At 39.4% G+C, this 15,473-nt stretch overlaps 2 protein-coding genes across 2 annotated transcripts in view; one reads left to right on the top strand and one right to left on the bottom strand.

Moving 5' to 3' along the window:
* nlk2 (nemo-like kinase, type 2) overlaps positions 1–7,680 on the top strand; it is a 31,056-nt gene extending 23,376 nt beyond the window's left edge. Inside the window, exon 13 of the mRNA XM_033977553.2 lies at positions 353–7,680. Within this exon, the coding sequence (XP_033833444.1) occupies positions 353–407 (55 nt within the window). The 3' untranslated portion in view covers positions 408–7,680. The remainder of the gene's footprint in view (positions 1–352) is intronic.
* Positions 7,681–8,899: 1,219 nt separating this feature from the next.
* Positions 8,900–14,309, bottom strand: chp2 (calcineurin-like EF-hand protein 2). The gene is made up of 7 exons (XM_033976579.2): positions 14,218–14,309; positions 12,513–12,585; positions 11,733–11,813; positions 11,339–11,460; positions 10,399–10,460; positions 9,333–9,455; positions 8,900–8,985 (listed from the first exon to the last, which is right to left on the bottom strand). Exons 1-7 carry the CDS (start codon positions 14,282–14,284, stop codon positions 8,932–8,934), a joined length of 582 nt encoding a protein of 193 aa, XP_033832470.1. The 5' UTR covers positions 14,285–14,309; the 3' UTR covers positions 8,900–8,931.
* Positions 14,310–15,473: the final 1,164 nt, after the last annotated feature.

Below are 15,473 nucleotides of genomic sequence, written 5' to 3'. Positions count from 1 at the left end.
CAGATTAATAATAAAGAGTTACTCAAACGTGTGTGAATGAAACAAAACACAACTCCGGGTATGTTTTTGGTGAGGTAACAGCATTATAACGAGGTTTAAAGCTCACAAGAATCAATTTTGTATAATATAGGGCCTTTAAGTATATGACAACTCAACTACATATCTGTTTTCAAAAAAAGACTATATAGAAGTGTCGTGATTTGAGCCAAACCAGGACAAAAACGAGACCAAACCAGGTCTATATCAGGTCATAATTGGGTTCAAACTGGGACTAAACCAAGAGCTTAATCAGGTTCAACAAAAACAGTGGATTTGTCTTTGAGTACTTACTTGCTGCTGTTGTGTTTTGCAGCTCTACGGTGGCACAGCCCTCTGAGATGCCTCCGTCTCCGCTCGTGTGGGAATGAGTACCATCTCTCCCTCCTCCTCATCCCTCCCTCCTCTTCATCTTTAAACCTGCGTAGCATTTCACTGGACAGGTCTGCTCTGTGTCTACTGAATGAAGAAAACTCAAAAGACAAGCGCTTTACGGGAGTGACGAAGACTTATTTGGTCTTGATGGTTTTGGGATGGTTTTTGCCACAATTTCGAGGTCCTCCATTTTACTAAACCAGGACTACACCAAGGTTTTGAAGATTTTATTAAACTTATATTGGCATTTGCACCTTTAAACATACCTGAAGTACTGTTTCATTAGCATCATTGAAGTAACCATGTATGTGAGGGGTCATTGCGTACCTAATCCAAGCATTCTTTGTCATGTGAACATAACAGCTACCCAAATATATACATTTCATTTTATTTTACTTCAAAATACTGGCATGACAATACGATAGAAATGTGCTAATAGGGGCTGATGAATCCATTTAGCAGTGAGCAAGTGCCCATATTTTTGCTTTGAAAATACCAGCCATTTTTTCCAATTATTATTTCCCAAGCAAATCCAAATTATCTCTATCTATATTTTTATACAGACGGATGTCAGTCAGGTCACCGCTCCCTCCGACGCACCTTGACATAATCGTCCAATCAGTTTTGTTTATTTTAGCGATGAATGTGAAACAAAGGAGCTCATTGGTCAACCACCATTTTGAACAAAATCAAATTATTCTCTCATCAGATTAACAGAGTTCAGTCCTTCGCTCATTGATTCTGCAGAAATCCGCCATGTTTTTCAGTCCCTTGTGATGTATTTTTTTCACTTCCCTTTTCCCTCGTAAGCAGCCATATTTGTTTTGATACAAACAGACCATGCGTTTCCCTGATTGGCTAATCCACCTGTGAGTCACGCCCACTTGAAATCACCGGTGACTCACATCTTTGTATTGAGTAAGAGTGTATTCTTGGTCCCAGGTGATACAGTTTACAGTTACCATATTGTCATGATTTAAATTTGAATGCACGAGTAACTACTATGTAACTACACTTTCTATCACACATATTTTCTATTTTATTATCATGTCATTACTTTTTATGTAAGAAAAATGGAAGACGTTTTTTGGGTAGCTTTGAAAACATGTCTATACAGTTTTTTTTTTCAGTTTCCTGTTTTGAAGGCGACATTTTAAGGGCATTCAAAAGATATATTATTATTAATTGCTATGGCAACGGTGCTAATTTGTCATCACTCTGAACCCCATGGATTGCGTCCTGGTGGCAAAGGTGTGGACCGCTTCTACGAATATGTTGTCATTGTTGTGGCAGAAACCATCCTGTACTTTTGAATGGAAACTTGGTTGACCAAATCTCAAAGGTTTTATCCATCACTTCCATAAGATGCGGACCTTACTGATTCTATATGAAGACGTTTGTTTAATATATTCAGTATTATGGGTAAATGATAGTCTATATTTAAGTAGATCTATTGATGTTTTTGATGCCCCCCACATGGTTTGTGACACTGGGAAGTTGCCAAAACGAGCTTTGAATTCAGACAATCGATAATGTTAAAAATAATCTCCAACCTTGTATTTTATTGAGCAAATTTTAGAGGTTTATTTAAAGATTTTAAAAAGCCCCTTTGCCAAAGATTAGCGCCTTGTGGAATTGTGCATATAAAGGTGAAAAATCGAAAATTTAAAACTAGAAAGTTCATTCAGAGAAACAAAAAGACCAACGCATTTTTGGATCAACAGCTATTGATATAAATACTACCAGTCAGTTCATTTGAAGCCGCAATATGTAATTTTTCTGGTGAAGGGTCAGTCACCTGCTTGTCTCCATGGAAATGTGAGCAATTTGTTTGATAAGTGCTAAATAGATAAGTTTAATGCCATACTGTGGAACATTTCAAAGTACAGGTGCTGGAAAAATCCCTTGAAAAACATACGTTCTTACAGGGAGCGGTGTCGTCTCTCCGCAGATCTGACTTGCGACTCGGTGTGTTCTACTTTTAATGCCATACTGCGGAACGTCCAAGACAAAGCAATGACATCTCCATGGAGACGACCGGAAAAGTTCCATAGTGCAACTTTAATGAAACTTCACGTTACGAAATTGCGTCCGATTTTATGCATTCCTCACAGTTTAAATCTTAAAAAAATCCAGTTGCTAATAATAAGAATGAACCATGTTGGCATGAGGCTGTCCTGATGCTAAATTTTAAGTTTTATTTCACATTGCTAGCACATATTGTTTTTAAATGATTTCTGTATTTATTTTTGGTCTGAAAAGCCACAAAAGTCACGTCCTGCTTAGAAATCCACACCACTATGAAGACTGCGTTTCTAAGGGTGCTTCTCATTTTTATTTTAATTTTTAGATTTGAACGAGAGTCTGTGGACATGGCGGTAACTGGTTTTATTTTTAATGTGTGCCTATAGAATTACGATGATTGTAACTCAGATGTTTCACGAATTAGACAGCCAAATTTGACTGAGTGTCCCAAAGAAGGAAAGAAATGAAATTATTGTAACCCAAATGAGCTGGGTCTTTGGTAGCATTGGCCATGTGCTTTTATTTATTTGATTGCTGTGTCGTTGGGCAAGACACTTCACAGGTCAGACAGGCTGTTGGCTGTAGGGATGCACTGATCCGATACTGGTTCGATATCAGCGGAGATCCAGAAATATTCGCTGGGTCAGATATCGATAACAGCCGATCTCCTTGTTGAACATACACACTGAAATAATAAGACCGTCTACTGACCGAGAAAGTCTCATAATGTTTGAATTTATATTTTTAAGTTTGCTCGGTAGTTACTTGAGTGCTAAAAACAGCTTTGTAGCACATTTTGATCAGTTCTGTCTTATTATGTTTGTTTTAAGGAAATAAATGCTGTTTCCATCCTCTGCACTGGCATCAGTTAAAGCCATCGTATCAAAATCGGTATTGGTATCGAATATTCCGGATCGGTGCGTCCCTAACCGGCTAGAGAAGTAACTTGCTGCTACTGCGTGTGGAGAATGAACGAATAATGGACCTAATCTTTTATTTAAAGTACCTGAAATGGTTGACGTAAAGGTTAATCAGGCGGCCATGTTGATAATAACGAAGTTTATATCGTTATATCGAGTTAAACTGTTATATTGGACCTGGGCTGGTCAAAATAGCTTTATTCAACTATTTAATCAAAAAATCTAGGCTACACTCTGTAACTTTTCTGACGATTAAGTGGTCCATCTCCTGCTTGTTGTTGCTTTGCTGGTAATGCCCCACAGTATGGCATTAAACGTATCTATCTTGCATTTATTCAAGGTACAGATCTGAGCCGTGACTTGGCTTTTTGCCGTCAAAGAGTTGTCTCCATGGAGATTAATCATTTTAGCGCCATACTGTGGAACATTACAAGCAAAGCACCAACATCTCTATTGACACAAGTAGGAGGTGGAGTCTCCATTGGAAAAGTTGCACAGTGTAGCTTTAGCTGGTTTTAACAATGCAGATATCCATGAAAGAAGTTTAAAAATGCATCCAACTTATAACTTGATGACAGGATTTTAGATTTTTACTTCAAAAAGTCAAAATCTCAAAAATAGCTGCACTGGCCAAGGTTACAAAGACCCCGATTTTTCAAATTTCTAAATGAGAGTCGATGAGAGAGGGGCTGGTTTTCTGGACTTGGTCTTCCCTAAAAAACATGCTATTTCTTCCCAGCTGTACATTGCATTCTCAAAAATCTCCCAAATGAAACCTGTCTGAAACCAGTTAACCAGCAATACGCCATTTTGACAAAACCGACCCACATTTTAACCATCGAATGCATCCTAGCAGCTTAAACGTAGCATCTCCACTGGCATGAGCTCACTTTGACGAAATGTCCTCCCCACATCCTCTCTCTCTCTGTCTTTAGAAAAAAAAAAAATCTTAGAAGGAGATTATTTAATATATTTTTAGACTTGTTTTTTATTCCAGTTTTGTGTCCAGCGATGGCATGCTTGCTTTCTTGTAAATATTGTAGAGATAGAAAAACGCAGATTAACTCCCTCTAACTTCCTCAAGACCAGACGATACCACTGTATAGAAATTGTATTAGCCTGCACATTTTTGGAAGGCTGTGAAGTTGATTTTATTTTTAAAACTTGCATACAAATGTATATATTTTCTTGATTTTTACCCTGCTAATATAGGATCTGTAGAGGATTTCTGTACCAAACCTAGAACTTGTGTACTTTTTGTGGAGTTGGTGATGCTATCCTGAAGTCGACGCCTTGTTGTGAAGAGTTAGGTCTGTATATATTATGAAACGCAGTTGGTTTCTACCTCTCGGGCTCAGTATCTCTGTTTACCTCTGCAGAACGCTGCGGAGACGGTTTCCAAATCTTTTGAATGTCCAGTTGAAGTTTTATATTGAAAAACTCAAGTGTAAAGGGACAGCAGTGTGGGGTACCGTCTGTACTAAAGTAATGGGCCTAATTCAACCAATAAGATGAGTCGTTTCAGCTCTGGTTGATCATAATTTGCCTAAAAATGCTAAAAACTGCTACTTCTCAGATTACTTTTCAGGCAACTTTTACTTCTAATATATTCAACAGTGTAACAGTACTCTTACCCGAGTAAAAGTAGTGATTCCAATTCCCACTGTGAGTAAATCTAAGTGGAATGATTTGAGCGTTTGTGTTTCTTGCTAGGCCTGTCATGATAATTACTATAGCACCTTGAAAACATAACAGATGGAACAGTATTTTTTAGGGTTTAGTATTTATCGTGGGGACTAAAATTTTGGTTATTTTTCTGGACCACGATGAGATTTGAGCTGTAAAACTCATCATGGACCCAAACAAATGACTTAAGTGTTGCGTTCTGCCATTTATTTATTTCATTTAAATTTTTTGTAAACAATTTTGTACATTTTAGAATACTTTTTTGTGAATAATTATCATCTATGTGTACTTTAGCAATATATCGCACTTCAAACTATGTTATCGTGACAGGTCTATTTCTTGCACCGCTCGTTCAGATCCTAAAGTTTTTCAAATTTTTGTGTTTACCCTCTGAAAATCTACAGTTTTGTGCGTTATTTCTTGTTTTGTCCTTGGAATCACACTACAAATTGTAAGTCAGATGTTTGTCCAGGAAGTTACTCTTACTTGAGTAGTAGTTTCCTGCAAATACTTGTTACAATCTTGACACCTAATGAACAAGTGTATGTAGGAGAACTCTGTGAAACAATATGACGAAATATTTACTTATTTTGTCAACTAAGACGAGACTTAAAACATACTAGAGCTAAAGCATTTCAGTCAAACGTTGAACCCATAGACTGTACATATAAGTGGACATGGCTAACCTGCTAGCCGCCGCGTTGTTCCTAATAGGGAGTGATCACAGGCGCGCTTCCGGCTCCATCGACTCTGGCTTCAGTTCACTTTCTATTGAAAAACTGTGGCCCCTCTTTCTGTAACTGCTGCTGTCATACTCGTCAGTTTGGTCTTAAAATGTTCGTATTCACCCGCTCTACAACAGCTCCGCTCCTGATCAGCTCTTTGGTCGCTATGATACTTATCGTAGTAATTCCAAATACGGAACTCGGCCCCAAACATGCTCTAGCCCCGATGAGCTTCATTTGACTGGAGCCGAACGCTGTGGGTGACGTCACACTCACTTAGTCCACTTCTTTATACAGTCTGTGGTTGAAACTGCTTTTCTCTAGAATAACCATTGAGCAATATAGAGGTTTAAGCATTTATCCCTGAACTACTGTTAAACCAATAGTCCTCGGTCACATGACCCCACACTGCTGTATCTTACCCCTCCCTCCTCTCCACCCCCTCCCCTCTGCATCCGCCCTGTTTGTACCTGACCAATAGCCACGGTTTCCGACTGTTAGTGAACCTCTCCTGGGTCGATGTAAGCGAGAGGAGGCGGAGTTTTGAATTCACGGCAACGGCATTCTACAAACAAAATCATTATTTATTTATTTACGCATTTTCAGAGTCGTTTAAAGGCGCACTACGTAACTTTTCATGCGGGGTGTCACCTGGAAGCAGGTGTTTGTGTTACCTTGAAAGGTAGACATGAGCAGAGTCTCCTCACCGCAGAGTTGATCTGGCCTGTAACTTGGCCTGGTAGTGTCATCTGCTTGTTTCCATAGAGATGACATAAATGCCATACTGGGGAACTTTCCAACCAAAGCATACCCTCCATAAGAAGTGAAATATTGCACCATTTAAATGCAGATGGAGGAGTTTGAAACCACTTGGCATTTTGATATTCCTTAGTCCAAATCAAATAGTTTCTCTAAACATTTGAACTGTAAAAACATGCAAAAACAAGTACATTTATTTATTATGTGATTTTAAAATGTCAAATTGCAACTCACCAATCCACCAGTGTTTGATTTTTAGTGTCAAACCTGAATACTTAAACCTGTACACATGTCTAACACAATTTGTCAAACTCTCTCAAATCCTCCTCATGGCCTGTAGTCGTAATATTATGAGTTTCAAGGGTGCCATTTTGAGGACTTTTCATATATTTTGTCCTTAATTGTTAGCTGCTATGGCAACGGTTCTAATTAACGATCCCAAATTGAATCACTCTGAAACCCACAGATAACGATTTTCTCTTGTTTTCCCAACTAATTTCTAGTTTGAAATACACTAACAATACAAAACTAAATGAAAGGATAAGTACAGTAATTTGCCTTAAACTAGGTCCAAACATGCAGTTGTAATGGTGTTCATGGTCATTTTATTACATCAAAAATAATTCAGTATCGCGTGACATTCCCGTATCACTTTTGGACTAGTTTATGACAGATTACTGCACTAAATTTAAATGCTAAGGCCAGTTCTTTATACCCGTGTACCACATCAGAATGTTTCCAAATTGCGTAACATTTAAGATTCCGCTTTGGCTACATTTCCATCCAATTCCTAGTTTTAAATCCACAAACAATACTCCAGATCTCAGGAAAACCTCAGTCGGCCATGTTGTCTCCGCTCTCCCTCCTCTCCGCTCCTCTCCTCTTTGTGTACATGTACTAGTTTCTATACAGCAGCATAAACCATTTTGTGTTGGAATGACGTACTTGAAACAGACGGATTTTATTTTGAAAAAGACATTTTGGTGAGAGACTGAAGACTACTGGACTCTGTTTGGATGCGTATAATTCCCTCAACAATGTTTGTATATTTGATGTTTTAATCAGATGCATTGTAATTTGAAATCTGAAGATGTGTCTATGAAGCACTGGAGGAAACATCTGGAACTAAACAATAAATGTGACTTTGAAAGGAAGCTGCTGTTTTTGCTTTATTTAAAACTAAAGCAACAACTGTTTTGTCCTGACTCTGGGCACCAGCAAAAGGCTAGGACAGAAACGGGACAGAAGCGGGATTGACCCAGGGCTAAACCAGGACTGAACCAGGACGGAACCAAGACAAAACCAGGGCTAAGCTAGGACTGAAGCAGGGCTAAACCAGGACTGAAGCAGGGCTAAGCTAGGACTGAAGCAGGGCTAAACCAGGACTGAAGCAGGGCTAAACCAGGACTGAAGCAGGGCTAAACCAGGACTGAAGCAGGGCTAAACCAGGACTGAAGCAGGGCTAAACCAGGACTGAAGCAGGGCTAAATCAGGACTGAACCAGGACTAAATGATAACTGAACCAGGTCTAAATGAGAACTGAACCAGGACTGAACCAGGACTGAACCAGGGCTAAACCAGGGCTAAACCAGGGCTAAATCAGGACTGAACCAGGGCTAAATCAGAACTGAACCAGGACTGAACCGGGGCTTAACCAGAACTGAACCAGGACTAAACCAGGGCTAAACCAGGACTGAACCAGGACGAAACCAAGACAAAACCAGGGCTAAGCTAGGACTGAACCAGGGATAAACCAGGACTGAACCAGGACTAAACCAGGGCTAAACCAGGAGTGAACCAGGACGAAACCAAGACAAAACCAGGGCTAAGCTAGGACTGAACCAGGGATAAACCAGGACTGAACCAGGACTGAACCAGGGCTAAACCAGGGCTAAACCAGGACTAAACCAGGGCTAAACCAGGGCTGAACCAGGATGGAACCAAGACAAAACCAGGGCTGAGCTAGGATTGGACCAGGACTGAACCAGGGCTAAACCAGGACTAATGCTCATCCATTTGCATATAGAGTTCAAGTCTGTATGGCCAGAACCCACTCAACTAAGATATAAGGCAGTGTCCACTAGCAACTGAAGCGGCTTGGATGAGCAGCGAAACATCTTCACTCCTACAGCTTTTTGAATAGATTTGAATTTTTACTATATCAATATAGTACAGTTTTATCTGCAGGCTGAATGAGCCAGAAAAGCAATAATAAATAAAAGATTCAGTGCAATATGTTTCAGGAGGTATTGATGTGGTCGTCGTTTTAAAACATACATGTTTACTGTTTGTATTGTCCTTGTCTGTTTAAAAAATGGACCATGAGTGCGGAATATATTTTAATTGAATTTAATAACAGAATAAAAATGTAAAGTGCAAACAACTCTTATAATATCACTGTGTCTTCAGCACAAGAACCCAATACTCATCTTCTCACTGATGTCCAATTTCTCCAGAGACTGAAAGGAAAAACACAGTAATTACACAGATATTAACTATAAAGCAGATCAAAATGATACTATATTCTTAGCCCACCATTGTCATAATCACAGATGGAAGGGAGGGGTCTGTATAACATTTAATATTTAAAGACCAAAACGTTGAGCCTGACAGCAGCAATTACAGAGAGAGGACCCACAGTTTTTCAATGTAAAGTGAACTGAAGCCTGAATCGCCGTAGTCAGAAGTACAGCCCATGCTCACTTCCTATGTGGAATACAGTGGCTAGCAGGTTAGCGATGTCCATTTATATATATACAGTCTATGGTTTACGCTCAGGTTTAGGCTCGGGTTTAGTGGAACTGACCTTCTTAAACTCGTCGAAAGAAATGGCGTCGTCCTGATCCAGGTCGGCCTCTTGAAAGGCCTTCTCCATGACACTCTGCAACTGCTCATCAGTCTCCTCCATCCTCAGCATCTCCTGTAGCACCTGCCCACAGACCAGCTCGGGTTAGACCTGGTGGAGAACTGGTGTAGAACTGGTTTAGAAATGGATTAGACCTGGGTTAGACCTGGTTTAGAACAGGTGTAGAACTGGTGTAGAAATGGATTAGACCTGGTTTAGAACTGGTGTAGAACTGGTGTAGAAATGGATTAGACCTGGGTTAGACCTGGTTTAGAACTGATGTAGAACTGGTGTAGAAATGGATTAGACCTGGGTTAGACCTGGTTTAGAACTGGTGTAGAACTGGTGTAGAAATGGATTAGACCTGGGTTAGACCTGGTTTAGAACTGATGTGGAACTGGTGTAGAAATGGTGTAGAAATGGATTAGACCTGGGTTAGACCTGGTTTAGAACTGGTGTAGAACTGGTGTAGAAATGGATTAGACCTGGGTTAGACCTGGGCTAGACTTGGTTAGACCTGGTTTAGAACTGGTCTGATTTAGAACTGGTTTGGTTTAGACCTGGCTGAGACCTGTTTTGGACCTGTTTAGAATTTGTTTAGAACTCGTTTAGACCTGGTTCTAACCAGTTTAGACCTCCGACCTAGTTTAGAAGTAGTTTAGACTTGGGTTTAGAACTGGTTTAGATCCGTTTTAGAACTGGCCTGGTTTAGACCTGGTTCTGACTTGGTTTGGTGGAACTATTTTAAACCTGGATAAAGCTAAAGTAGTCCTCACCAGTCCTAGCTTAAGATTTGGAGCTGGCCCAAGTGGCATTGAAGGATGGGTCAAATGCAGAGCTCGGATTTTAGCTTTGTTAAGTCTCCGCTTAGCTATGACCTGTTTAGATCAACTATAGACCCGGTTTCATCCTGGTTTAGGTTGGGCTAGACCTGATTAATCATGCTGCATTCATTTTACATTATTTGCTCCCTAACTATTTCAGGGACATATTTTGTGAGGAAGTGTTTTTGAAAATCGCTGCTGACCTGAAGCATTTCTGTTTTGCTGATCTTCCCGTCTCGATCCTGATCATACAACTGAAAAACAACTGGGAAAAACATAAATGGAATTATATGGGGAACGAATGTTGTTGTTATGCTGTGTACAACCAGGAGATGGCACTATTTAACCAACCTCATGATGCCAAGCAGTAGTTATAGTGTAGTAGCAGTAGTAGTAGTACCAGTACTTGCAGTAGTAGTAGTAGTAGTAGTAGTAATAACAGCAGCAGCAGCAGCAGTAGTAGTAGTAGTAGTAGTAGTAGTAGTAGTAGTAGTAGTAGTAGTAGTAGTAGAAGCAGTAGTAATAGTAGCAGCAGTCGTAACAGTAGTAGCAGTAGTAGTAGTAACAGTAGTAGTAGTAGCAGCAGTAGTAGTAACAGTAGTAGTAGTAACAATAGTAGTAGTAGCAGCAGTAGTAGTAGCATTAGTAGCAGTAGTAGTAACAGTAGCAGTAGCAGCAGTAGTAGCAGTAGTAGCAGCAGTAGCAGCAGTAGTAGTAGTAGTAGTAGCAATAGTACCAGTAGTAGCAGTAGCAGTAGTAGCAGCAGTAGCAGTAGTAGCAGCAGTAGTAGTAGTAGTAGTAGTAGCAGTAGTAGTAGTAGTAACAGTAGTAGTAGTAGCAGCAGTAGTAGTAGCAGTAGTAGTAGTAGTAACAATAGTAGTAGTAGCAGCAGTAGTAGTAGCATTAGTAGCAGTAGTAGCAGCAATAGTACCAGTAGTAGCAGTAGCAGTAGTAGCAGCAGTAGCAGTAGTAGCAGTAGTAGCAGCAGTAGTAGTAGTAGTAGTAGTAGCAGTATTAGTATGGGATATCACTACTCCAATAGTGATTTAATATTGCTTCCTAAAAGGTACTCCACAGACATCATTGTGCCAGTCCCCAGCCCTGATAAATACTGCATGTGTAGACTTTATTACAGTGACTCACATTGTAGCTTCCTGGTGGGGCTATTGTACTGTTCCTGGGAGGAGGTCTTGCTTCGTTTGGAGTTGGTCGGTTGAAAATGAGCCAAAACACGGACAAAAGAGGGAAAGTCCACCATGTCTTTACTGCAGAGGGAAAAAAGGTTAGTACAGTCTTAAAGCTGCAGTAAGGAACTTTTCTGATGGAAGGTTGTTTTACCATATATGGGATTAAACCTATGTACCACTATGTAATTTTTCCGCAATCTGCTTGTCTCATGGAAATGTTATTGCTTTGCCAGGAAGTGTCATAATAATTGATATATTTAGCTTTTATTTATTTATTTATTTGTTTATTTACACGTTTATTGCTACAAAAATCCTTTGCAAAACAGGCATTTTTATATAATGACATTTACCCTGGAGAGAGGAAGGCTCCAATGATTCTGTCTTTGATCGGATTCGTCACCAGCTCTGGAATCGCTTCAAAATCCTCGTTTCTGGATAAATTCAAATGTCATGTGTAATGATGATAATAATAATGATACTGTTTACAGTGTGTGACGTGTTTTATCAAAGAGAAAAGAACAAACTGAGTGGAAAACTTTGGAAAAGACAATTCTCCAGTCAGAAAGCAGAATGAGTGTCTAATTTGGGTTGCCAGTTCCTGTGCTGAAATCCAGTTGATTTAACCCTAAAATGACTCTTTTATCTGAATGGTCACTGCCTAAACCCCAGCACCTGCAGTCAATCATCAGTGCTAGTGCGGCCTCTGCAGCTCAGTGAGTGATTTATGGAGGTTCTGCTCTTTTTCATAAGGCCTGTCCATATACTGAGAATGAGAAACAATTCTATGCATCTCTATCTGCAGGGTAAAGCACTGATAACAGGTTCAGTTGTGATGAGTATCTTTTTTAAACCTGTCAGAGCGAAGGCTACATACAGCTCCTTAACAATTTAAAGTCTCTCTGAATCTCTCTGTTTGAAGTGATTAACTATGTAAATGTAAAGTTCAACATCATTCTTGTGGGTCCAAAGCTGGGTCTGTAATGGCGTCTTTAAGATAGATACAATATTTTACATAATATGGAACCTTTTGCCTGAGAAAACACCCTCAACATGTTGAATATACGAGGAAGCTGTGTTCACACTTGAATGAAATAAGTGAAATTAAAATTCAGTCCAAACTGGTGGATTACCTGAGTCCTCCCATTTGGTCTCGGTCCAGAAGTTGAAACCTGTCGTACAGGCGCTGGATATGAGCAGCCGAGACTAAAACATAAGACAATCAAAGCTAGTCGTAATGTTAGTTTACTACTGTTTAGGATATTTCACTTATTTTAAAATATTTCTCATGTGACAATTTAGACTACACTTTTCATTACACCATACTTTACATAATTATATATAAGACAACACAATATCTTGCCTGGTTTTCCTTTGTTTAACATCTTTGGCGAGTTTGTTCATTTTACTTCCTGGTTGGTTAATAGGCTCTGTGAACAACAGTATGCTAGCAAGTCACTTTTTTAAAAAATCAGAAAACTTAAAATAAACATATTAAAATTCAAAGTAATTAAAATAAAGACTATCCGATTTTGTTTATATGTAGAATACTTTAGTTTGTGGTGTTGTTGTTTTAATATTTATTATGCCTCAAAGTTAGCATTAGTGTTAGCATTGAGACACAAACATGCCTCTTTCTAAACACAGAAGTGTCTCTGGTGAAGTATTCATTTTATTTGTGTAGTGTTTAACATTTCAGTGACATTCACCTGCAGCTGTCCATTTCTGACCCTAACCCCGTAACCTCATTAAGTATTTATTAATTGTAGCATGACTCAGAAAAAACCTCAGCGATAAAAGGAAGTAGTGAAGGTAACAGTGAAGTTACCAGGTGCCGTTATACACAGAGACACTTCCTTTAGTATTACTTAGCAACCATATTGGAAATTAGCTCTAAAACTAGTCTAATTTACACAATTCAAATGTAATTTAGTATTTCAAATTAATGTCAGCTGTCAGGTGTTCCTTGTATGTAAATTATCCAGTAGTAGTAGCAGTAGTAGTAGTAGCCTAATAGTAGTAGCAGTAGTAGTAGTAGCCTAATAGTAGTAGCAGTAGTAGTAGTAGTAGCAGCAGTATTCTAACAGTAGTGGCAGTTGATAGTGGTTATCAGTTGGGCCAGATTAGGGAGGCCCTTTGATAACAACAGCTACAGTTATACATTGAAAACAGTCCCGGTTTAGTTTTGTTTCAGTTCTGTCTAGTCCTGGTTTAGTCCTGGTTTAGTCCTGGTTTAGTCCTGGTTTAGTCCTGGTTTAGTCCTGGTTTAGTCCTGGTTTAGTGCTGGTTTAGTCCTGGTCTAGTTTTGTTCAAATCTTGGTTTAGTCCTGGTCCAGTCCTGGTCTAGTCCTGCTCTAACCCTGTTCTGGTCCTCATCTAGTCCTGGTCTAGTCCTGGTCCAGTCCTGGTCCAGTGCTGCTCCAGTGCTGTTCTAGGCCTGGTTTAGTCCTGATCCAGTCCTGGTCTAGCCCTGGTCCAGTCCTGCTTCATTGTTGTTCTAGTCTTGGTTTAGTCCTGTTTCAGTCCCAGTCCAGTCCTGGTCCAGTCTTGGTCCAGTCCTGGTCCAGTCCTGGTCCAGTCTTGGTCCAGTCCTACTTCATTGTTGTTCTAGTCTTGGTTTAGTCCTGTTTCAGTCCCAGTCCAGTCCTGGTCTAGTCCTGGTCCAGTCCTGGTCCAGTCCTGTTCCAGTCCTGGTCCAGTCCTGGTCCAGTCCTGGTCCAGTCCTGGTCCAGTCCTGTTCCAGTCCTGTTCCAGTCCTGGTCCAGTCCTGTTCCAGTCCTGTTCCAGTCCTGGTCCAGTCCTGTTCCAGTCCTGGTCCAGTCCTGGTCTGGTACTCACAGCCGGTCTCCTCCATCAGCTCTTCTGCGTTGGGGATGTGTTGGAGAGTACTTTTGTTGGAGCCCATGTTTAAACTGAGGTCCAAAATTTTGTCACTGCAACTGACAGAGGTTTCTGTTTGAGTGACAGCTGCTCCGGCCAATCACAGCCCAGCTAGGACTCCTCTCAACTCTAATTAGTCAATCACAATCCAGCTCTTTCCCAAAATACTACATAATGTTTTTGCATAGTGCATATGGCAGGTTAGACTGCTCATGCCAATAAAACAAGTTCATATAATTTTATTTACAGAACATATTGCCTTGTTTTTTTCTAGTTTTTATTTAATTTAGAAGTTCATAATTTCATTTCCAAATTTGAAAAGAGGCTGCAGATGTTTTACAGAATTTTTTTCTGCTAAACAAACTTGAAACAGCACAAATCTGTATCAAAATGACCACATTTGAAGCTTTATAAGACTTCAAAATCTGTGCAAAATGCTTTTTATGTTTTAAACAGGTACTGTAATGCTTTTGCTTCAGTAGATTTTTTCATGTGATACTTTTACTTTTTTGCTCAAGTATCTGTACTTTTACTTAAGTAACAAAATTGAGTACTTCATTCACTTCTGCTTTTAACAGATTTGTAAAACTATCTCAGGATCCAAACCAAACAAAGTCAGAATCACAAAAATATGAAAACCTAATGCACTTCTGACTAGTTTATATTTAATTTGGCGACTTTATCAACCTAGAATACCTTGTATCTTGGTCTTGTGCCACATTTATCTGAAGTTTTTTTAATTATGTTTTATTATCAGGTTGTCTGGGTTCCATCTTTAAATCTCAAATTATTTCCTTACTTTTGACATTATCTGTGCTCCTCCATGTTTTTAAAGTCCATCCACTTTTTCAAACCCTTTCTGATCAATACTGTGATTAAGTGGAAGCTTCAATTTCAAGTGTTTGCAGTTGCTGATGTTTTGGGCCTAATTAAGCACATGCTATTCCTCATTGCGCCAGCAGACGGAGCCCTCATCACTGTTGCTCATATAGGCCAATGTAAAAAAAAATAATAATAATAATTTTATATAGATATTTCATACAATATTTTAACTCACACTACTCGAAATACAATAGGGTCCTTAACACGTATTTTTATACTTAAGAAAATAGATTCAAGTTTTGGTTTTATTTTAAGAGATCATAATTTATTCCGCCTGCAGTACCACAATTAAACAGTAGGTGGTGGTATTGCCTCAAGTATAAAACCATATG

Source organism: Periophthalmus magnuspinnatus, chromosome 13, assembly GCF_009829125.3.
Source record: "Periophthalmus magnuspinnatus isolate fPerMag1 chromosome 13, fPerMag1.2.pri, whole genome shotgun sequence".
Lineage (NCBI taxonomy): Eukaryota > Metazoa > Chordata > Actinopteri > Gobiiformes > Gobiidae > Periophthalmus > Periophthalmus magnuspinnatus.
This window is presented reverse-complemented; position numbering and strand designations above follow the sequence as displayed.